The 24,951-nt window shown below is 48.2% G+C and overlaps 1 protein-coding gene across 4 annotated transcripts in view; it reads right to left on the bottom strand.

The window, feature by feature from the left end:
• The window catches only part of STAT6 (signal transducer and activator of transcription 6), a 177,949-nt gene that overhangs the window by 21,353 nt on the left and 131,645 nt on the right, over positions 1-24,951 (bottom strand). For all 4 annotated transcript variants that reach the window (XM_053294032.1, XM_053294030.1, XM_053294033.1 and 1 more), the window contains exons 7-14: positions 24,200-24,348; positions 23,073-23,204; positions 21,437-21,625; positions 8,548-8,635; positions 4,734-4,856; positions 4,209-4,301; positions 1,837-2,043; positions 1,649-1,743 (exon numbers count right to left, since the gene is read on the bottom strand). In XM_053294032.1, coding sequence (XP_053150007.1) covers positions 1,649-1,743; positions 1,837-2,043; positions 4,209-4,301; positions 4,734-4,856; positions 8,548-8,635; positions 21,437-21,625; positions 23,073-23,204; positions 24,200-24,348 — 1,076 coding nt within the window. The remainder of the gene's footprint in view (positions 1-1,648; positions 1,744-1,836; positions 2,044-4,208; positions 4,302-4,733; positions 4,857-8,547; positions 8,636-21,436; positions 21,626-23,072; positions 23,205-24,199; positions 24,349-24,951) is intronic.

Raw genomic sequence — 24,951 nt, forward strand, 5'->3', positions numbered from 1 at the left:
GAAGGGGCCGCATGGCCCCTTCAGGAGCGAAAAGACTGGCGCTGACCGCAACGCAGCTCAGGAGCGGCTCTTTCCTGCAGGGAAGAGCCGCTCCTGGGCTGTGCTGCGAAAGCAGTGCCAGTCTTCATTTAACTGCCGGAGGGGCTGTGCGGCCCCTTCAGCAGTTAATGAGTAACTGAGTCTCTCTCGGCCGAACAGAGCCTCCAGGCTCCATTCGGCCAGACCACGCCCCCATGTCTGACGTCAGATGCGGGGGCGTGGCTAGCAGGGGGCGGGGCTAGCCCCTGCATCTGATGTCAGATGCAGGGGCAGGGTCAGCGGGGCCACGCGGTGGCGGCCGTACACAGGCTGCCAGCTGTCCCGCTACACTCCTGGTAGGTGTGTATGCATGTGTGTGTTGCTTACAACCTGTTTCTCCTGAAAGTGTCTGAACTTGTATTTTTGAGCTGATATTATGGCAAAGTTATCTGAAAGATGGGTGTCAGATGTTTGGACAGGGGCGCACTTTCAGTGCTTGCCCTAGGCGCTATTTTCCCTAGATACGCCTCCGGAGATGATGCCTTTCAGCACCTTCCATATCACTGCTGCCCGATATGGGTGTTCCCCATAGTCTGGGAAACATACCAGCGGGGATTTGAACTGACAGCCTCTTGCTCCCTAGGCAAGTTGTTTCCCCACTGTGCCATTAGTTGGCTCTACAGAGGTTAGGGAGCACATATTTGTATATCACATGTGCCAATCCTGTTCCTGTTAATGATACATTTCCTTCTTTCCTTCCTGTTTGACTTTACTGTGCTAATACTGTTTGTTCTAGGGACTGTTGATACCCTATTTATCTGAATGAAACCGCCTTGGGGTTATCTTTTTAATGAAAGGCGGTATATAAATGCAAAAATAAATAAATAAATAAATAAAATTAAAATGCAAGACTAGGTCCCCCCCCCCCCGCCCAAGTTATTTGATATTCGAAATTGAAGGAGCGGGGTTTGTCTTAAATTCAGAATTGTCTTCTATTTGGATCAAGACGGTATGCACACACAATGTAGGCAGAACCCACTCTGGGTCCTCAGAGCATGTACAAAGAGTGTACACATGTTTTTAAAAATGACAATGGTGAAAACTTCTTCTTAATTCTTAAAATATATTTTGATATATCAAAAAAGCTTCTTAACAGTATCATCTAGAATTATCATGGCTGGTATACAGCTATGGGAAGCTTCAGTTGTGCTTTGTACGATACCTGTACTGCAGCACATCTCTTGTGATAAAATATCCTGTTGATTCTTTACAGAAATACGTAACCTTTTACACTGGCAATATAGACAGCACTCCTTCAAAATAGACAACTGCTAAAGTTTTTGTTGTATTTCCCCCCTCCACCCCTGCAAAACGTCCCCCCACTGACATGACAAGGAAAATTACCCAGAGCAGTCCCATTGAAATTTAAAGGACAAGTTAGGCAATACCTAACTTCTTCTTTTAATTTCAATGGGACTACTTTGAATAATTTGCCCCATCATGTCAACCACTGTTTTCACATATACACACACACTCTCTTGTTTTGGGAGCATCTGTTACAACAGAATAAGAGGTACCCAGAGCCTCTTTCTGTGATCCCACTTGGATATATGAGCTATTATTCCCTTACCCATCAGACCAGTAATCTTTCAAGCATCTCTTCGTGAGGTCGAGAACTCCCTCAAACCACTGCCAGAATGTGAATCCTCTGCCAGGAAGGATCTCCTGTAAGCGCCAAGGAAAAAGAGTAAGGGTCAGGATGCCAGGTCAATCCAGCTCGCTGCCACCCCCACCCTTCTTTTAAACCCACTGAGTGACCTTATTGAACTGGGCCCATGTCACGCTGCGGTTCTCGAAGTCCTCGCGAGCAGCGCCACTGTCCCCAAAGATCTTCTGCGCCAAGAAGTAGTAGTGCTCCTCGCAGAGGCCATTAGTGGTCTGCACCTCAGCCATGAACTTCTGGTTGAGAGTTTCACACATCATCTTCCAGGAGACACGCTCAGTCACCACGAAGGGGATACGACCCTGGAACGGGCCAGAGAGATACAGCTGCATATCGCAGTAATCGCACCCATGGAATATGACAGGGGGCAGCAGGGCTGCACGTCTATGCTTTCTCCCAGCCTACCCCTGCCCCAATGGCTGCCTGACACTAAGTGGCAGCAAGGCGGCAATAGCCCAGTCTGAAAAGTCCTGCCTCACAATTCTTCCCTGCCCAGCCAATATGCTTCACACAGTTTGCACATGTGGAGATAGGGCTAGATTCTCTTGTTACAATATCAGCCTGGAAGCTGCAGCAGTACCACACCAGTGGAATAATGTGAGAAGCCCTGAACCATATGGAAGACGACCACACCATGGCACCTCTCCATGCCAAGGCGGTTCTGCCAAGAACCAGAAACGGGGAGAATTATGACGCTGGGAGCAGCCACAGTAGGGGGCCAGGGCTCCTTGCATTATTCCAGCAGCAAGGAAAGGAGTAGCACTGCGGGGGGCTCCCACATCATGGGTGTGGGACTCAGGACTTGTTTGGATCCTAGCCCTATACCAGGGCTGCTCAACTTCAGCCCTCCTGCAGATGTTGGCCTACAACTCCCATAATCCCTAACTATTGGCCACTGTGGTTGGGGATTATGGAAGCTGTTGTCCAAAAACAGCTGGAGGGCCAAAGCAGAGCAACTCTGCCCTACACCCACCAAAAACATACACACTTTCTATTGCCATGAAATCTTGGCATTCAGCAAAAACCGTGTGCTTGAGTGTCTTCTTGTTCTACAAGCCCAGTTGGACTATACGGTTTAACTTTGCTTCTAGCAACTAGCACCCCAACACCTTCTTTGCCCCAGAGACACTTCCACCCTCATAGCTACATCTCTGTTCTGCTGCCAAAGTCATTCACCCCTCTTGTCACCCTGGAGATGTGATGCAATCCTTAAATCCCAACACTGGCATCCTGCCCACTCCAGATTCTGCACAAACTCCTCAAGTTTGCCTCCAAAGCCCTTCAAGGGCTTGCTCTCCTTCCCATTCACTCTCCACTCTCATATCTCTGCCAGTGACCTTTGCTCGCCCAGTTCCACCCGCCTTAGCCATCCAAAGCTCTCCTGTTCTCTCAAACAATTCTGTCCTCTCCCCCTTATGCCTGGAATTGCCTCCAAGAAGACAATGCCTCCTTTAAATCAAAATCCACTTTTTCCATGGAGCCTTTGGCAAACCCCCCCTACTGCCCTCCTCTTCTGCAGGGCTGCACAACTTTAGCCCTCCAACTGTTGTTGGACTACAACTCCCATCACCCCCAGCCACAATGGTCAATAGTCAGGGATAATGGGAGTCCAACAACGGCTGGAGGGCTTATCGGCTGAAGTTGTGCAGCCCTGCAACTAAGCCTAAGTGTAATACTTGCATGTTCTTTCTGTCTACCGCTGCCTCCCTCCCCTTCCTTTGTTGCCTTCCCATGTTGAATTACAGATTGCAAATCTCTTAAGACAATGACGTGCCCTCTGGTGATTTGTAAAGCCTCATGCACATAAATAGCACTAAAAGAAACATGAACAAACAGTGGGGCATGGAAACAATGGAGCAGGGGCGGGGCGAGGGTCAGCCACCAAGGTCTGGGGTAGCAGCCAAAGCACCCCCTTGCCCAGTGCACTCCTCCACTCCTGACCCTCCGGCACCCAGCGGGCAAGCTCACCAGAAGTGCAAGGCACACCTCTCCTTCCCTTCTCCTTCCCATTTCATTGAGAAGCTGGCTGGCTCAGGACTTTCCCTGCTGCCTCACTCTTAGCAAGGCAGAAAGTGGGGGAAACCGAGCCAGCCAGCATTTCAATGAAACACTGGCTGAGAAGGATTCCCAGTGGTCACGCCCCCTGCATCCACATTGGACGCAGGGGGCATGCATTGCTCAGTGCCTGGATGGGGCCATTCAGCCCTGTCCCCAAGTCTCCCCACCCCAGTCACCGGTTCATTGAATCAATGAACCGCTGACTGGGGAGGGGAAACTTTGAAACAGGGCTAAATAGCCCCGTCCTGGCACAGGCCACGCCCCCTGCACCTGACATGGATGCAGGGGGCAGAGTTTGAGCCATGCCCCCGGCCAATGAAATCAATGAAGAGGGGAGCCGCCAGCGGAACCTTGTCCCACAGCCACCAGTGAGCTCCCTATGCAACGGAACAAACACATTTCAGCTTACAGGCTCAGAAAAGGCATTGTCCCATAAGATGGTGGCCTTGGCATTGTTGTCCTGGTTGCCATGGACAATCACCACAACTGGCAGCGACAGAGCCTGGAGCAGAGGTTGTAGAAAGGGAAGAACAGGAAACAGTTCGTTACTTCATTTGCCGCTAGAGTCCACTCCCAGCCCTTTCACATGTGGAGCGGGTAACAGCATCATTTTTAAAAATATAGAGCCTATTTTTTATAGGGCAGTTTGCATGATTGGCAATACGGAGCTGCTGTGCACCATGTCGGGGCTGCTGCAGATCTGGAAGGCAGCCCCGACGCTATTAAGGCACTGCACAAGCAGGGTTACTGCATTTATTCCCTTTGCTTGGAGGAAGGTTTTGAGGGACACCCACTCCTGAACCCTTTGTCGAACTTCTCTACTCCCTCTGAAACATTGACGAAATGGTTCCCATTTGTGGGGGTGGTGGGGGAGGCGGAGCCCCCAAGTTTGAGACAGAAGTTCTCTCATGAGAACGATCAGATCAGCACTCACCTGCAGGTGGAAGGTGGTTTTGTTGGGGCCAAGGTTGACATTGGTATGGAAGAGAATAGCACATTTCTCTTCAGTCACAGACTCTGTGCTCTTGCGGTCACAACGCTTGATCTTCTTTAGGAGCTGAAGGAAGAAGGGGGGGAAAACACTCATTGTGATAGGGACTGTTTCACAACCGCTGGGGACAAAGCCAGCAACTTTCACTTCTGCTTGGGAAATTCTGCTCCAAACCTCAGCTCCTTGCTATTCTTTTCTGACCACATAGCTTTCTTGCTGTCTTAGAATCACAGAGCTACTATGGTCCAGATGATCACCATCTCCAAACTCACTCCAGGAAAGAGAGACCATGAGGCGATTCTCACGATCACTGAGAGCGGGTGGGCAATGGGTGGGGAAGGCTCCAAAGAGATTATCTTCCCCACAGACGATCCATGGCTTGGTGGTGGGAGTGTGCTCCGTGTTCCCACATGAGCAGCTCTGCTCCGTGAGGCATGGAGCTGGGTGGAGGGATCCAGGGCTGGAACTTGTTGTTCCGGCCTCCAGGAATCTCATGTGTGATACATTGGGGGGTTCCTCCATCAGACAAGCTCTCTGTGTGCCCGCCTCTGTGTCTCTTTGGGCTAAAATCAGCCCGAAAGACACACGATACACAGCAGCTGTGTTAAGGATGTGAGCTCATTCTTAACCTTGTTTAACAGCCGTGTCATTTAGGAGGGTTAGGTGACCGGGAAGCGTCAGGATCTGCAGGGAGATCAGCCTCTATATCTACACATGTAGAAGTATCAGGTGGTAGAAGCTACAGGTAGAAAACCACATTTCTGAATGTTCCGCATCCTTATGTTGAAAACCAACGAGCCGGGTCTCACGATCCGTGAGACCTGGTTTCTTCGGGTGAGCGGGGAGGGAGCCCTGGGTGGCCGGATCAGCCGCCCACATGATTGCTGGCTCTGTGACGGAGCTGGCAGGGGCTGGGGAGCTCGGGCGCCGCGCGGCCCCCAGAAGCCCCAGTATGCCCTGTGCGAACACGCAGGGCATACTGGGGAGACCCCCAGAGCCAGGAGGCGGCTTTTCGCCTCCCCTCCAGGGGTCTACTCGTGAGTAGCCACGGCACAGAGCCACGCCGCGGCTGCTCATGACCAGATAGCCCGGTTTTGCGGAGCTATCGCTCTGCAAACCCAGGCTAAGGGGAGGGGTACTTAGGCAGGTTACCCACCTAGGAACCACCGGGCTCGCAGCTGAGCCCAGTGGTTAATATGATGGGGCAAAATCAGGCTAGCCCGATTTTGCCCCTTTGTGTGAATGGCCTCATTAACTCCCTGCAAGTAAAAAACTGATAAGTAGGCAAAGAGGCATCTTTTAACATTTAAGAGAATGTCTTCTTCATTATGAACCCAACCGGCCATTGTCATGGTGGCAGCAGGGGTTGCCTTGCTGTTATCCCAATAATCTGCCTCCTGAGCCAACCGTCTCACCTTGCCTTATGAAAGGACCACCCGGTCTGTTTCTGGTGTCTCCCTTGTATCTTTTATAGATTGTGAACTCCTTTGGGACAGGGAATCATCTTCTCTCCCCTTCTCTCTCTTTTGCTGTGTAAACCACTTTGATAACTTGTTTGGTTGAAAAGCAACATATTTTTTATTATTATCTTGTTTACACAGTCAGACAGGTGTTATTGACTGGTTTGTTTTATCCAGACATCGAGTCCTTCCCAAGGACCTGGGATGGCTGAATTTTATTGTCAATGTTGTTGCTGTCATAGATATCATCTCAGAATTATTATTATTATTATTATTATTATTATTATTATTATTAGTAGTAGTAGTAGTAGTAGTAGTATTAAAATTTGATTTCTATACTGCCCTTCCAAAAATGGCTCAGGGCGGTTTACATTAAAACAAAACTAAAATCAATTAACTGTTAAAATCAAAAACTGTAAAAATGACATAGAATCATTATTAAAACAATTAAAACAGTTTTAAAAACCCTGGAAAACCAGGCTAAACCTTTACAGTTTAAAAACAGTTTAAAAAGCCTGGAAGGCCAGGCCAAACAGATAGGTCTTAAGGGCTCTCCCAAAGGCCAATAATGAACTCAGATTACAGATTTCTGCCATAAACTGAATGAATATTCTGAACAACCACCACCATGGAAGCTGAGCTAGAACCTTTCTCTGTGCTGTACTAGTTTTCTTCTTGCAAGGAGTTAGGTTGTTTGTTTGTTTTAAGTGGAAGAGAATTCAGAGATGGCACCCGCCCCACTGGCAGTTTAAAGCAGTACAGTCCACTCTACCAGCTTAGGACTCCACCATCCATCTGGCTGCATGTGCAGACCAATCTAAAGTCTTAAGTGGTGCTGACTTATGTCATATCACCCAAGGTCATTGTTTGAGGGCACATGATACTGTTACACATACAAAGCTAAGCACATCTCAGCCCAGGTGGAAGCTCGCCCCAGAGATTCATGTAAACTGTTTTGAGCTTTCTGAAGGAAGATGGAATGTGTGTACAAAACAAACAAATCCCAGTGGAATAAGTGTCTCAGTCCAGCACCACCCACCAGTGTACACTGTAACAGCGATTTGCAGATGTCACTGATCACAATTCCCCTCAACCCCAGCTGCAATGGCCGTTGGCTGGGGATTATGGGAGTTGTGGTCAACAACATCTGGGAATCCCAGTCACAGGGAACACCGTCACCCACACAACTTTATTCCAGCTTACAAGCCATCCTACTTCTTCGGCTGGTTGATTCCCCTCCTACCCACCCATGAGGCTTTGGGGCTATTCCTACGACCAGCAGAAACTGGGCTAAGGGAGCCTAGCCTGGTTTTCCCTGGTTGTGTGCTGCAACAGGAGCCACACAGCTCCCAGCAGCAAACCTCCCTAAGTTCCCCTCCCCTTAAACGAGCTTGGCAGAGCACGCACTCGGCTAACCCTATTTTTTCGATCGTGAGTCACAACAGCGCAACTCTGCACTCCAGCGACCCACGAGAAGACCCCCTGCAGGAGGCTGCAACAACCCTCCTGGCACAGGGGTCTGCCCAGAATGCCCCATGCACTTGCGTGGGGCATACTGGACTTCTGGGGGCCTCTCCCTGATCGGCCCCCAATCCCCACCTCCCCTACCAGCTCCATGAAAGAGCCAGTAATTGTGTGGGCGGCTGCTCTGGCCACTCAGGGCTAGCCGTCCGATCGTCTGTGGGGAGAGTGGGCCAAACCCGCTCTCCCCACAGAACTCTTGTAGGCTCTCCACACTGCTTGTGTGGAGAGCCTCTGAGCTGGGTCTCACGATCAGTGAGACCCGGTTCTTGAGAGTGTGCGGGGAGAGCGGGCTAAGCCGAGCAGGGAGGGAGCCCTGGGTGGCCGGATCGGCCGCCCACATGATTGCCGGCTCTGTGATGGAGCTGGCAGGGGCTGGGGAGCTCGGGGGCCGCGCGGCCCCTGGAAGCTCCAGTATGCCCTGCACGAGCGCGTAGGGCATACTGGGGAGCCCCCTGGAGCCGGGGGGCGGCTTTTCGCCTCCCCTCCAGGGGTCTCCTCGTGAGTAGCCACGGCGCGGAGCTGCAGTGCGGCTACTCACGATCAGAAAGCCCGGGTTTATGGAGCACTTGCTCGGCAAAACTGGGCTTTGGGGAGGGCTAATAAAGCGGACTAGCTGCTTGTAAGCCACTGGGCTCGCCTGCGAGCTTGGTGGTTTACACGATCAGCCAAAATTGGGCTAGGCTCTCCTAGCCCAATTTTGGCTGATCGTGAGAATAGCCCCAGTGTCTTTTTCTCTTCAATCTAAGGGAGCAGGTTTGTCTTGCTGCACCTACCATATTCTTGAAGACAGCACAGCAGGTGTTGTTTGAGGCATTTGTCTCTAGAGGAGCTTTGTTGGTCACGATTTCTCCTGTGCTTTCACTGAAACCAAGAGAGAAAGATGACAAAATGAAAAGTTGGGTTCAGGGTCATGTTGTAAAGCAAAACCATGGTTTGTGCAAGCCCTAGCTAAGACCCACACCATTTTTTGAGCTTCCAGACGTACAACAGGCAAATCATGGTTTAGAGCTGCTTATCTACTTTTGTTTCCCATCTGCTCAGGATCTGGCTTCACTCCTGGCCCATGGCACAGCAGCCCTCTTGAGAGGGAACAATGGCCCTAATTGCATTTTTAAAGTGATCTGCAAATTCAGACACAACAGCACACCACAGTTAGTTCAAACTGTGGTTTGCAAACCAGCTTCACACCGTAGTTTCAGATCCCACTTTGTTGCCCCCAAACAAACCACAGTGGACCGGGTCTCACAATCAGTGAGACCCGGTTTGGGGCAATGAGCGAGGAGAGCGGGCTAAGCCCACTCTCCCCGCTCACGAGCGGGCAGGGAGCCCTTGCCGGCCGCATCGGCCGCCCACACGATGGCCAGCTCCGTGACGGAGCCGGCAGGGGGTGGGGTGAGCGGGGGCCACGCAGCCCCCGCAAGCCCCAGTATGCTCTGCGTGAGCACACAGGGCATACTGGGGAGACCCCCGGAGCTGGGAGGTGGCTTTTCACCTCCCAGCTGGGGGTCTACTCGTAAGTGAGCATGGCGCAAAGGCGCAGCGCGGCTACTCACGATCCTAAAAAGCAAGTTTGCTGGAGCGCTCGCTCCGCAAACCTGCTTTTTAGCAGGGGTTCTCAAGCAGGTTACCCGCTCAAGAACCACCGGGCTCTTACGGTCAACAAAAATTGGGCTAGCCTCTACTAGCCCAATTTTTGTTGATTGTGAGAATTGCCCCAGTATGTGAGCAGGCTTGAGTTTAGACATTAATACAAGCCAAAGGGGCTATTCTTACGATCACAAAAATCGGGCTAGGAAAATCCTAGCCCGATTTTTGTGATCATTAGAACTACCGGGCTCGCAGCCGAGCCCGGTGGTTCCGGAGCGGCTAACTCGCTCTTGTAGCCCACCTCTTAGCCCACGTTTGCGGAGCAACCGCTCCGCAAACCCAGGCTAACTGCTCGTGAGTAGCCGCGGCGCAGTTCTGCGGCACGGCTATTTATGAGTAGACCCCCAGCCGGGAGGCTTAAAAGTAGCTTACTGGCTCGGGGGTCTCCCCAGTATGCCCTGCACGCTCGCGCAGGGCATACTGGGGCTTCCAGGGGCCGTGCGCCCCCGAGCTCCCCAGCCCCCGCCGGCTCCGTCTCAGGGCCGGCCATCGTGTGGGCGGCCGATCCGGCCACCCAGGGCTCCCTCCCCGCTCGTGAGTGGGGAGAGTGGGCCTAGCCCGCTTTTCCCACTCACCAAATGGAACTGGGTCTCACGGATCGTGAGACCCGGCTCAAAGTCAAGCTAAACCAACCATGGAGCCGGATCTCACGATCTGTGAGACCAGGTTCGGTGGGGTGAGCGGGGAGAGCGGGCTAAGCGCAGACGATCGCAGAGGGAGCACTGGGCGGCCGGATCGGCCGCCTACACGATTGCCGGCTCCATGACAGAGTTGGTGGGGGCTGGGGGGAGCACAGCATGGGCCGCGCAGCCCCCGGAAGTTCCAGTATGCCCTGCGTGACCCCCAGAGCTGGGAGGTGGCTTTTTGCCTCCCCTCCGGGGGTCTCCTTGTGAGTAGCCGCGGCAAAGAGCCGCACTGCGGCTATTCACAATCTGGAAGCCCGGGTTTGCTGAGCACTTGCTCCGCAAACCTGGGCTTTGGGGAGGGCTTCAAAAGCGGGCTAGCCGCTTGCAAGCCACCGGGCTCGCCTCCGAGCCTGGTGGTTTACACGATCAGCAAAAATCGGGCTAGGCTCTCCTAACCCAATTTTTGCTGATTGTAAGAAGAGCCCCATGGTCTTGCATTATGGCTAACCTAGTAAGTGAGGCGATTCTCATGATTGCCCAAAAGCGGGCTAAGGGAGCCTAGCCCGCTTTGGGGCGATCGTACAGATAGGTGCCCTAAATAACCCTCCCCTTAGCCGAGGTTAACAGAGAGAGTGTTCCGTTAACCTCATCTTTTTGGTTGTGTGTTGCTGTGTGTTGCCGTTGCGGCTGTGTCGCCATGGTGGTTGTGTGGGCAGCTGATCCGGCCACCCAGGGCTGCCTTCTGATCATCTGCGGGTCTGCAGGGATCATCTGCGGGGCTAATCCCGCTCTCCCCGCAACCCCCCTTAGGGCTCCTCTCCCTGATCGTGAGATTTGCCTCAGTATGTATTCAATATCAGGAAGTGGTTAATAATTACAGTTGGTTTGAGAAAATACATTTTTTCCCAGAATGGCTTCAGCTAAACCACTTTGGTTGCAACTCCAATCTGACCACAAAAGCCCTACACCCAGACAAACATAATAAAGGCAATCAGAAGCCTTGTTTGTGTGAGATGAGAGATGCAACCAAGCTAATAAAGCCTGTTTTCTCCCTTAAAATATTTTAAATAAAGAGGACATGGAGGCTCTTCACAAGAGCAGTGTGAAGACCCTAAAGGGGGTTTGCAGAAAGAGCAGGTTTGACCTGCTCTCCCCGCAGATGATCGCTCAGTTGTCCCTGGGCAGCTGGATCGGCCGCCCAAACAATCACTGGCTCTTTCACGGAGCTGATGCAAGTGGCAGAGTTTGGGGGCTAACCACCCCGGCTAACTTGGCAAAGAGGCACCTTTTAATGTGGTGATTCTCTTTACTTAGCAGGGGGAGAGTAACTGGCCCTATCCACCCCCAGCACTGCATCCCTCCAGTGACAGTTGCTGGTGTCTATCCGATGTTTCTTTTTAGATTGTGAGCCCTTTGGGGACAGGGATCCATCTTATATATTTATTATTTCTCAGTGTAAACCGCCCTGAGCCATTTTTGGAAGGGCAGTATAGAAATCAAATCGAATCGAATCAAATCAAATCAATCAATCAATCAATCACCAACCAGCCCCTGGAAGTCTCTGGAAGGACGGTGTGAGTGTGAGGTGCCTTCTTGGGATCCTCCCAACGCCGGGAGGCTTGTTGTAGCCACCCCATCAGGGGGCTACTCATGAGTCAGTGCGGTGCGATACTGCACTACACCAACACACAATCACTTAACCTGCTTTTTGGTCACCCTTGCACCTGAAACCCAGGTTAAGAGGTGGGCTACCCAGGAGGGTTTGCCATTGAGCCACTAGTGGGAGTTGCATGGCTCCTGTTGGTTCTCATGCACGGCTAAAATTGGGCTGGACTTCCCTAGACCGATTTTAGCCACGTGTGAGAATAGCCTCATTAGTTCTAGTTCTAGAGAGGCAAAATGAACTTTGCTCACTGAATAATGCTTAAAATAAATGATTGTATCTGCTCTGTAGGCAAGTAGGTGGTCTTGCACATTAAAAAGTTTATAAAGGCACATATGCATTTATATACATGTGATTTCCTTCTCTCTTTTACTAAACAAAAGTATGAAAACATTTAATATCAATTGCAAAATATCTGTGAGCCTCAAGAGGGTAAGATAAATATATAGCATTTGGCTACTGTGATGCACAGCTGCTACCCAATAAGTCCTGGTAAAAAAGTCAGAACTCTTGAATCACCATTTGTCACCATTCTGAGAGAAGCAGCCAGCTTTCCCCTGGTTCAGTCTGAACTGAACAAAGAAAAAGCAGAAGTTTGGTTGGAGTCTATTGATAAACAGAAAATGCATACACATACTGTAGTGATCAGCCACCCCTCCCCCTAAAGAGTTAACCGGAAGTGAACCCTGTCTTGACTGACAGATGGTGAACTCCAGGGCTCAGCCAATCAGCACACCAGGTGGGTGGTGCCTAGAGAGCTGTTGGGAGGAAGAAGGCAGTTCTTTGTTAGAGGAGGACATGTGGCCCGGAAGGATGGCTGCAGAAAAATGACTCTGCAGGTCCTGGAAAGCCAGGAGGGCAGGAAGCTTGAATCCAATCAATCAATCAGTCTTATTATAGTCATAGACCAGCATAAAGTACAAGTGTGATTACATGTTAAAAGTGAGAGTAGATAAAAAGTTATTACATATGGAATGGTACTTAAGGTACATATTCATACTAAAATACTAAAAAATACTAAAAATAGTAGAAAGTACATCAGAAGCACGAGGGCATAGATGCCTGAAAAGTAATACAAATGCATAAAAAGGGGGGCATAAAAATGGATGTAAAAAGATTAAAAGACATGAGAAGAAAGAAATACAAAAAAGCCTAAGTAATAAAGCTGGGTAACAGCCAGACTACAAGGAGCAGTCAAATAATAATAATTTAAAAAAATGAAGGAGTGTAAGTCTTTCTATTGAATCAGTACTGAGTGAACAATTGTAGAGTCCGTCCTGCGTCACCAAGGGTCAGATTGAGGCTGATAGGACTCACTACCTACCATCCGCCAACGAATGCTGATCGCAGCCGCACAGTACTTGGCAACGCTATACTTCATGGCAGGCTTAGAGTCAGAGAACAGCAAGGAACTGTAGAATTGGCTCAAACATCCTGGATACTTGCATAGTAATGGGAGGATGAGGGAGGAGCAAATGTCCCTATAGAAGAAACAGTAGAGACCATGCTCGGTAGTTTTGAACTGCCCTAAGCCACAAAGGCATAGTCGCTCTGCAAATGGAGTCCTTCTACAATGACCTTCTAGCACTGCTGAAAGGAGGCCATGACAGCGAGCCAGTGCGAACACTCTTCTGTGTTTTGGAACCTCCAGTTGGGTGAGGTATGCTGCTGGGGAGGCAGAATATCTAAGCCCATCACTGATATGAAAGTTGGGGACCCTGCTGAGATCGGTTTGATGCTCAATGTCTATAATGCATGGCTTGATGGTGGCTTTCACCTGGTCGTAAACCATACTAAACAAGGTGAAGGGGAAAAGACCCAGGGTAGCTATTTTTGTCTCAGTTGTCTGAATCCATCTAGATTGGTGATAATTGAGTAGGGTTAGGGGGGCAAGACCAACTGGGCAAAAGGATAGTCTGAGCCAGTAGCAGAGGATGGCCATCCACACCCTAGCCTCCAGCTTGATCAGGCTAGTCTGGAAGCTTGAATTCTCAACCAGAGTTTGGTGAGTTCAAGCAAAGGAAGCCTGGGCTTTGACTTCAGGAAGTTTAGTCTAGGGAAATGTTTGTTTAGTCAGACTTTGCATTAGAATTTCTGTTTCTTTGGTGTCTGTTTTGTATATTCGTGATACTGTTCTATTATTGTTTATCTGTAATGTAATTAAACTAAGAAACACTGCCCAACGCTCAATACTCCTAGGGCATTGCAAAAGACTCTAAATGTGCATTAAGACAACCTATTTTTGTAATCCTACTAATTATTCTCAACTGTACTTAGAAGCTGAGAAAGCCTCAGATAGATGCAATCTATCTACTTGATAGATCTACTTGAATAAAACTTCTTCTTCTTCTTTCTTTTCTTTTACAAACTTCTCTGAGTTGGTTTTTATTTATTTATTTATTGTGGTAGTTAAATTTATACCCCACCTTTCATTAAGAAAATCCCAAGGCGGCTCACAATAAAAATTTTAAAACAAGTTTATGAAAAAGACACATTAAAACATTGAGCTAAAAAATATAAAAACAAATATGATTAAAAATAATAATAACTTAAAAAAAACCCAAAAACTTTTAAACTCCAGAAGATGGGGGGCGCTAAAGGTGGATTTCTTTGGTGCAAACACTTCTCCTCAGGTGTTCAGCAGCTATCAGTTTTTTCACCACGTGTAGGCTTGCACGTGGAAGATTTTTGTACTTATCTAATAGAAAAATAAAGAGAGTTTTTGCCTGGGATTCTCCCTCAAGCCCAGGGAGGTTCAAGCTCTGTCAAAAAGAGGGGTGGTGGTGGCAGTCATTATTGAACCTACCAAAAATACAGAAGAGTTTTAGGAGAAGCCAAGCCAGGCAGCTCTGAAGGGATGAGTCAGCATTTCCTTCCTCGTGAAGTAGCTCTGAGACAAAGGCTTTAATCTGCTACATCTACTATGGGCAGTGATGAGACTTCAAATTGCCCCCATCTACTCTTGAAACGTTACATCTTTCTTCAGCCCATGTGGTCAACAGGCTGGTTTGCACTAGACCCAACAAATACAGCTCTCAATTTCTAACTGAAGCATAATCGTAACATAAAAAGAAAGTTGTTCTAGAACTTATCAGGTGGGATACTGTAATATCCACCTGCACTGCTGGGAAAGTAACTCCAGGGCGCTTTCCAGATTACATGCTGTTCAGAAGTAAAATGCTTCGGCTTGGCTGGATCGTTTTAAAAACACAAATAGCTTGTGCAGCCCTCCTACAATGGGAAAATATAGCTATTTTTTTGCAACACACATGCAGCGTTGTAGGACTAAACCATGAGGATGAAATCCAAAAGAAGGCATCGGAAATGTGAATGGCCCCTTGCTGACAGCACAGGGACTGCGATGTCAAAATACAGGCAGTACAGAAGCACACTTAATGGACAGATAGCGACACTGTTGTAGCGTATAATCTGGAAGACGCCCAGGAGGCCTTATTGCGGGCTTAGTATGGGTTTTTATGTATTTATGCATTTATTTTCCCCAAGAAAGTAACTTTCCATCTCAAAAAAGCATCCAAGGTAGCATACATTATTTTAAGAAGGTTGGGCCCACTGGACATATAACAGACATGCTAACTGGGCAAAGAGGCACCTTTTAATGTGGTGATTCTCTTTATTTAGCAGGGGGAGAGTAACTGGCCCTATCCACCTCCAGCACAGTACTCCCAGTGACTGTTGCTGGTATCTCTCTTTTGTTTCTTTTTAGATTGTGAGCCCTTTGGGGACAGAGATCCATTTTGTTTATCTTATTTATTTGTTATTTCTCTATGCAAACCTGAGCCATTTTTGGAAGGGTGGTATAAAAATAGAATAAATACATACATACATACAACTAACCGTTATAAACAAAGGAACACTTACACACATGTCTGCAGAGTGCAAGGAAGGTGCCTACGCCTAGCAAGGGATTCACCTACCTTACTATCAGACTTCTAACTCAGGAACTAATCCTATCATTCAAAGCTGAGACAACAGGGATGAAGATTTATTCACAACACACGATAAGATGTCCGCGCTCATGTTCTTCCTCAATGCACTCATCCTAGATATACTCTAAAAGCACATTTTGCCAGAGCCACAGAGATCATATTTTCTTAATTAAGCTGGCGGTTTTCAAATTTTTGAATGTGATTCTTGAACAATTAGAGTTTTTAGTCCCACATATCCAGGCACTTAACATGAATGATCTAATGGGCAAAGATTTTCCAAAGTGTTTGATTGTTTCCCTTGATATTACTAGATATTACTGCAAGAGAACAAGCATCTCCCTCTCCTGGACCTAAATTTGGAGAGGAGCTTGAAGAGGGAGGGGAGAGGAGTGTTTGAGCTAGATAGACCAATGGTCTGACTCAGTATATGGCAGCTTCCTCCTATGATTCTATGTTCCTATGAAAACAAACAGTAAACATGTGGGTATTTGCAATGTCACTATAAAGATGAGGAAAACTAAAAACAGCCTGGGTTTCTAGCCCTTCGTGCTACACCAAAGAGCACAGAAAAGCAATTGAAGTTTTTGTATTAAAAAGCTAGTAAAAACAAGCAACTGGAATAAATTGCTTAGAAATTGCTTGCAAAACCTTTACCCCATTTTGTCGGACTCCAGAGGCTAGGAGGATGTAATTCTGAGATTACTCATCAATGAGGAGGGGCTGTAGCAGAGTGGTAGAGCATTTGCTTTACATGCAGAAGGTCTCAGGTGGAATCCATGGCATTCCCAGGTAGAACAGGGAAAGATCCCCATTTAAAACTTGGGAGAGTTGATGCAAGTCACTGTTGACAATACTCTTCAATACTCAGTGGATGGAGCAGTCCTGTGAAAAATGAGGCATCCCCTAGACCTTTGCTCCACAAATCTCTAGGAGTATCCATAGCTCAGTGCATGCAGAAAGTCACAGTTCAGTCCCTGGCCTCCCCAGGTAGGACTCGGGAAGATGCTTATCTGAGACTCTGGAGAACCACTGCCCATCAGTGTAGACAAAATGGACACAGATGACCCAAAGGTCTGACTCAGCAGAAGGCAACTGCAGATGTTCACCTTATGATGAAGGGCTGCAAAGGTTCTCTAGCATGGAGAGAAATCCTCATACAGAAACAGCATGTGGGGACACAAAATTCTCCCAATCTTCCCCAAAGGACTGTCACTAACATTTGTCCATTTATAAATCGGGATATTGAATATCCCACTCTTCAATGTAAAGATTGCCAGATCAGCTTACAATACTAACTCCAATACCGATACCAATAAATATCTATTTATTACATTTATATGCCTCTCTTCCTCCAAGGAGCCAAGAGTGGTATACATGGTTATTTCTATCCTCACAACAACCCTGTGAGGTAGGTTAGGTTGAGAAATATGCGACTGGCCCAGAGTCACCCAGTGAGTTTCGTGGCTGAATGGGCATTTGAACTCAGGTTTCCCCGGTCCTGGCTCAACGCTCTAACCACTGTACTACACTGGCTCACTGAGCTGGCTCTCTCATTGGATCTCTCAATAACAAAATTAATAACAAAAAATCTAAATGCCCAGCAGCAGCATAACTGGAAATGGGGCTATAGTGCAGAAGCAAAGCATCTGCTTTGCCTGCAGAAGGTCCCAGGTTCAGTCCCTGGGATCTCCAGGTAGGACTGAGGGGGAAAACACCTCCTGCCTGAAACTTTGGAGAGTCACCATCAGTCAGTGTAAACAATACTGATACCAACTGTCCGGTACTGATGGACAATACTGGTACCGATGGACCAACAGTCTGACTTGGTATAAGGCAGCTTTCTATGTTCTTATGAATACAGAAAACAGGCATCAAAGTATAATAAGCTTGGGCTCCAGGCTAACCCTTTGGGAGAGGGGGGATGTTCCAAAGTTGGGATGCTATCACAGAGAAGGATCTCTCTAGACCGGGTCTCACGATCAGTGAGCCCCGGTTTTTACCGGTGAGCAGGAAGAGTGGGCTAAGCCCGCAAGGAGCTAAGAGCAGGGAGCCCTGGGTGGCCAGCTCCATGACGGAGCCGGCGGGGGGTGGGGGGAGTGGAGGACGCGCGGCCCCCGCAAGCCTCAGTATGTCCTGCGTGAGCACGAAGGGCATACTGGGAAGACCCGCGAGCCGGGAGGCAGCTTTTCGCCTCCCGGTCGGGGGTCTACTCGTGAGTAGGCATGGCGCGAAGCCGCACCGCGGCTACTCACAAGCCTAAAAAGCAGGTTTGCTGGAGCGCTCGCTCTGCAAACCTGCTTTTTAGCAGGGGTTCTCGAGCGCGTTACCCGCTCAAGAACCACCGGGCTCGGCTGCGAGCCTGGTGGTTCTTACGACCAACAAAAATTGGGCTAGGCTCTCCTAGCCCGATTTTTGTTGGTCGTGAGAATCTCCCCTCTCTGTGTTTACCATTGTCCTCACTTCCATTGATGGCAGGACCTAGAAAAGGGCATCTGAGGCAGATCTTAATACACAGGAAAACTTAAGAAGGGACTAGGAGATAATGGCCTCCTGCCCAGGCCACTAGGATTTTCTTAGCCGCAAAGGCCAGGCCAGCCACAAGTAGACTGAGTTGATTGAGAACTTCAAGAAGCATCAGAGGGACAACCTGTTCCCTCCAGTCATCCTGCCCAGTCCCTACACTCTGTTTGGGAGTGGTTATCATTGCCTAACTCTCTTTACATATGGCAAATTATTGCAGGTTCTCACTTGTGATATATAATCTTCCCATGATTGGCAGCCTTGTATCATTCTCATATATATATATATATATATATATATACACACACATATATATATATATACACACACTGACTTTGACTTTGTTATTCATTACTCTTTTGGAGCTGACTAGATAGATAGATAGATAGATAGATAGATAGATAGATAGATAGATAGATAGACTATATATATATATGACTATCTCTCTCTCTCTCTCTCTCTGACTATATAGATAGATAGATAGATAGATAGATAGATAGATAGATAGATAGATAGATAGTCAGCTCCAAAAGAGTAATGAAAAACAAAGTCAGGGACATAGCTATCAAACTTTATTAATGTTTTTCTGATACTTTGTTCAGGCACAACTTAAACTGATTAAAAAATAAAAGACAGTGATTTGGTTTTGACACACAACCTAGTCTGGGCCTCAGAGCTTTTCCTTCTTTTGATTCTTATCCAGTGTTAACAGGGATCTGGCCTACCAGTTGGACAGAGGGCTGAAACGTTGCAGCTTTTTATCACATACTCAGAGCAGGTTTGGCAACAAAAGACAAAGGAAATTGGATCCTAAATCAAACTCCATTTATATCCTATTGAAATTGTTTGTCTGATTGCAGCTGCTGCCCATGCCAACAGCTTAATCTAGCTTCCCAGCCAAAACGACAGATGTCGAATAGATGTTTACAAGTGGAATCCACAACAAAAACGTCACGTCAGATCTGAAACTGTATGTGTTATATCAGTGAGGAAGGGACAGAACAGGCCACTGATGAGGGATATGCACAACATGGATTTTGCATTTGTTTCAAGCTCGAAACAAAACATAGGTGGCCAAAACGTTTTGCCCAAACCACAGTCAACCTTGTTGTTTTGATGGAACAAACCTCAAAACCTTTAGAGTGTTTTGGCCATAGGGGACAATGGGGACACTCAAAACACCCCATTGTTCCCCATGGGTAGATTCTAGGTACACCAAAGTGGGATGAGTGGTAGGGCATGATGGGTGCTACCTACCACCCAACCATTGTGCCCTCTAACAGGGATTCCCAGATGTTGTTGACTACAACTCCCAGACTCCCCAGCCAAAGGGGATACTGGGAGCTGTAGTGAACAACATCTGGGAATCCCTGTTAGAGGGAACAGTGTACCCAACCCACAAAAGAAATGGGCAAGCAGGTGATTTTTAACAAATTTTTAACCTTTCTCCCAAGCCCCCACAGGATCCTAGGAGCTACCCATGGGGAACAATCAGGGATTTCGAGTTTCCCCATTGTTCCTTATGGACGGAAAAAGCTGCACTCACAGAGGGCTCTCAAGTTTTGCACTGCAATTTGGAATGCATTTTGCAGCTGTGCCTTGAAAAACACTGCAGAAGCACACAGTAAATGTGACAACAGGGGCACAGTTGCCCATGATAACACTTGATTTGTATGATAACAAGCCAACCAAGAAGGAGATCACAAGCCAATTGGAAGCCAGTGGCAGAAAACCAACCAGAAAAGGAAAAACAGGCCTCCAAAATGGAGCTTGAAACGTCAAAAAGTTTCAAATTGAAACAGAGTTTTGTTCCAAGCTTGTGACACTCAGCCCATTTCGAGGCGAAATGTTTTGACGTCAAAATGTTTTGCACATCCCTAGCATTGGTCAGTAGCAGGAAGGTAAAATGTAGAGAAGGGAGGATCTTCTTGGAACAGTTTACTCTGTTTTCTTGTTTGGTATAGTATATTTGCTGCTTTCACTCCCCACCCCTTCTTTGTGTTAATGCTTGCTTCTTTTTGTTTTTTGGAGGACATCCCTTTGTTTTTGTGTTTGGCATTTTCTTCCCCTTTTTTGACAGTTAACACCAACTGTCCCCACTATCAATGGTCTTTCTCCCTCACTGCCTTCTCCTAATTTTTCTCTCATCCTTCTCCCTTCAAACTTCCAAAGTTATTGGCTGTGCCCTGCTGACTGACAGGAGAAGGAGAACCTCTTTTCAGAATTTCGTTTCAGCATTCCATGGCTGCAAAGCATGTGTGTTCTGCTTCTCCAGCCGTGACTTTTTTTTCCCAGGGCGGGGAGGTCCAGGCTCCCCCTAAACACTAATATTGTGGGGTATGCCTTATAGTCCCTCCCAAAAAAACCCAATGCCCCTCTACCCATACTGGGGACTTGCAGAGGCTCTGTGCCTATCCACAGGCTCCATTTGCAAAGAGCAATATATTAACAGCTATCCAGCTGTGAGTTTTTTCCAATGGCCTATTAACTTTTCAGCAGCATCCAGGCATGTGAAAAAAGAGGTCTGTTGGTCCAATAATCATGCATTCTTCTATTCATGGAGTCTTTCTGTTACCAAATAATGGATGGACAACCGTGTGTGTGTGTGTGTGTGTGTGTGTGTGTGTGTGTGTGTGTGGCCTAGAGTGGGGTGGGGGGCGGTGGAGAGAGAAGAAACTATGGATATAAAAGATCTGGAAGTCCAAAGAAGATAATCTCATGAAAGGATCAGCGAAAGACACGCCAAGGCTAGACAAGCAAGTGGAGGCTGCCCATTTTTTGGCACCTTTTCCTGCAACAGCAGAACAGAGGGACACCTTCCCAATGCCATCTTGGTGCAGTTGCTTCCGCTTTTCATAAACAGCAGCATCTAGGATCCTGTCCACACAACTCTCAGCTCAGTACTATCACACAAAGCCAAAAGACAAGAAAACGTACAGGAAAGCAAAAAATTTCTCCAGCTTTGAGAACTGGGAGCCATTTCTACAGACATCACAACACAATATCCGGACATTTGGCTGATCTTCCTCTGAGGTGCGCTTGAAACAGAACTGGGACCAAGACCCATACCAGAGCCTTCCCTTGTGTGCACTGCAAAAGCCTTTGCAACCTCTTCGCAATCCTCCCCCCAACTGTGCCTCAATGACAAGCAAGTTGCACAAGCAAAAAGCATGTTTAGGAAATGTCCTTGGGCGGAAGTGCCTTTGAGGTCTGGGGAGGATGGGGGCCTGGCAATGCAGTTGCAGTGACTTGGGCTCACCTGAAGATGGTCTCAGAGTGTCCAGTTGCCAGTTCCCGTGCCTGTTTCTCCGACACAATGTCAGCGGTGACCGTGAAGCTGGTATGTGGAGGCTTCAGCAGCTGAGGCCCCAGCAGGAAGCGGACAGTGGCTTGAAATTTGGTTTGTGTCTTCAGTACTTGTATGGGCTGTTTGTCCACCAGGAATGAGCTGAATAGACACACAGCTGAGGTCAGAAAGCTGGTGAGCCAGAAGGATCAGTTCTCAGTTCTGCTGCAACTGGCCACACATCCTGAGATTGACAGAGAATGTCCCTCTAGAGCAGGCTGCACAACTTTGGTCCTCCTATTGGTCTTGGACTACTACTCCTATCATCCCTGGCTATTGGCCACTGAGACTGGGGGTGATGGGAGCTGTAGTCCAACTGCAGCTGAAGGGCTGAAGTTGTGCATCCCTGATCTAGAATAAAAATTAGCAGCCAGAGGCCCCAGAGGCTGGTCAGCACAACTCCACTCCCCCCACCACTCACAATGGATATAGATGAGGTTATTCACATTTGGCTTCAGGGTAAATGTTGAGCAGAGCCACATTGAATCACACTCGGCTGCATTGAGGGAAGCAGGCTCTCCCCTCTGCTCTCAGCTTTCATTTTTGCAAGTACACATGGCAGGCATCAGTGTTTTCCTCCCTAGCCAATGGGAGGGGGGAGGAGGAGAGAGTTCCCTGCAGAGATAGATCTGCATTTGTAAAGAGAGTACCCCTCTTAGCATGCTAATAATTCTACGTTAGTGCCTCTCCCTGTTTTCTCTGGCGTTTTCAGAAAAAGTAGCTTAAAACCAGCATTTAAAAAATCTGGGAACACCTCGAGATAAGCTAGAATTCGCATCACAGAGCCTGACTTGTGTGTGGAGTGGGTCCAAGGAGTTTGGAGTAAGTTTGGCTGGTGTCTGAACGCACACACTCTCTTCCGAAGGAGGTATAGGGTGTGTAAAGCCTCCATGTGGAGGCAAATGGAAACAGGGCTTCAGAGTGGCCTGAAAATAAAGGCTGGAGCCAGGGGACATCAGGAATCAGCATTGTTGAGTAGCTGCTGAGGCCCCAGGCCCCACAGAAGGGCCCACTGCTAATCACTGAGGCCAGCTCTGTGTCCACAGCTTTTGCGTGATTGAGGTGGTAGAGCAACTCTTTCAGGGCCCACCCAGGAAGTGCAGGGGACAAGCCAGGAGGGCTGGCGTAGAGCCCCCTTCAGTGTGGAGCCTGCCCTGCTTGCAACGTCTAAGGCCTTCACAGGGAAGTGGGATGAAGCACCGACTAGGTTAAAACAAAGACGATGGGATGCAGAGGTCTGGTTCAATTGCAGATTCTCACCACTGGGGTAAGCCCTGTGCCACAGGATCCAGGGGAGACCTGACGCCTGTCCTTCCTCGTAATGGGTTTCTTGAGGTTCACTCCCTTTGACTTCTGCAGGATATGCTCTGCGCCCTGAGATGGGACGTCTTCCTCACTACAGTTTTTGGCTTCTGACATGATGAGTTCTAGACTGCATTGTTCAGTCTATGGGAAACGGATAAGGGGAGGTCCGTGCTTTGAGTGGCAGGGGAGGAGAGCTTGCTCAGTGGTTTTTTGGTTCCCTTCTGATCTAGGGGACTCTCCTTACTTTTTGACGAGGCCACTGAATACATTATCCAGGCGCTCCTGAAGACGAGACTGGAGCTCAGCATTCAGCTCTGTTCCAGAGGCTACCAGCTGCAGGCGGAGCTGGAACCAAACATCCACGAGGCTTTCACACCTGTCAGGAGACATTCCAGATAGGAGATTTCCCCCCATCCCAAATACCACAATCAAGCCAAGAGTATAAGACTAGGGAGAGGAGAGTTGGTCTTGCAGTAGTGAGCATGGGTCACCCCTTTGCTAAGCAGGGTCTGCCCTGGTTTGCATTTGGATGGGTGACTACATGTGAGCACTCTCTGGTGTAATTTGCTTAGGCAATGGTGCTGTAGCTCAGTGGGAGAGCATCTGCTTTGCATGCAGAATGTCCCAGTTTCACTCACCTGGCATCTCCAGGTAGGACTAGGAGACCCTCCTGCCAGAAATATTGGAGAGCCTCTGCCAGTCAGTGTAGACAGTACTGAGCTAGATGGACTAATGGTCTGATTCAGTATAAAGCCGATTCTGATGTACATATCAGTAACCTCTAAGAGCCAAGTAAGCTGGTCAAGAGGCACAGCAGTCACATTTACATTGAACTTTAAGGGTGTTCTGTATTTGCTAGTTAAAGGTAAAGTGTGCCCTCGAGTCGGTGTCGACTCCTGGCGCCCACAGAGCCCCGTGGTTTTCGTTGGTAGAATACAGGAGAGGTTTACCATTGCCATCTCCCGCGTAGTATGAGATGATGCCTTTCAGCACCTTCCTGTATCTCTGCTGCCCGATATAGGTGTTTCCCGTAGAAACATACCAGCGGGAATTTGAACCGGCAATTTCTGGCTTGGTAGTCAAGTCATTTCCCCACCATGCCACTAGGTGACTATTTAGAAAAAGGAATATCCTAGCTGATCAGCAAGTGATCTAAGCACTGGATCCCAATTAATGAAAGTTTTCCAAAGCTATGTTATGATTGCACTGTACCATGCACATACACTGGGATTGCAATTGCATACAAGTGCAGAAGGTGGTGTTGGCTACAGAATTCGGCTTCCTGAGTATATCAGCCTTTCAAAACTTCCAGAGCAGCAACATTTCAGTTGAGGTGACACAGCAAGCCAAGCTCTCACTTGAGATACTTACCTCTTCTGCAGGTGACCCAAATCCTCATCGAAGGGTGTTCCATTCCCAGCCAGCTGTTGTTGTCTCTTCCAGATCTGAAATCTCATCAGCACCATTTTCTTTGTGTCTTCTAGTTCCTTGGCTGTTCCAAGGAACAGAGTGTGAAAGGACTATGAGAGGAGACAAGCTGTTTGATACTGAAGAAAATGATGGGTATGGTCCAGCACAAATCAGTTACACAGAGGGGAACTTCATGAGGTGAGCACTACACACAGAAGGGGCATTCAGACAACACTGCCACACACACACACACACACACACACACACACACACACGGAAGGGGCAGGTGGATGGTTACTGCGAACCGTCCAGAGAAATAGATTTAAGGCATTGCACAACTATCACACATACATACATACATAGCTATTCTTGAAGGTCGCTACAGTGGGACTCCTTATGCGGAGTGTCTGTGCCCTTGTGGTGATGGGGAACTTGAATCAATTGAACATGTTCTGCTTCATTGCTCCTTTTATAGGGACTTACATCTAGAATTAATATTTCCATTGCGGGCTCGTTCCCCAGGAAATTCGCCTAGACTTCATGTGGCCTTCCTGCTTGAAGACAGTATTCCTGCCATTACTCGGAAAGTGGCGGGCTTCTGTGCGGCAGCTGGAAGACTGCGTCGGCTTCTAATTAACAAATCCAGTGCTGCCCTATAGCTTTTTAGTTATAGTATAGTTGGTGGGTTTTGAGACTGTTGACCAGTTATCTTT

Source organism: Hemicordylus capensis, chromosome 2 (genome assembly GCF_027244095.1).
Source record: "Hemicordylus capensis ecotype Gifberg chromosome 2, rHemCap1.1.pri, whole genome shotgun sequence".
NCBI classification, from domain to species: Eukaryota; Metazoa; Chordata; class Lepidosauria; order Squamata; family Cordylidae; genus Hemicordylus; species Hemicordylus capensis.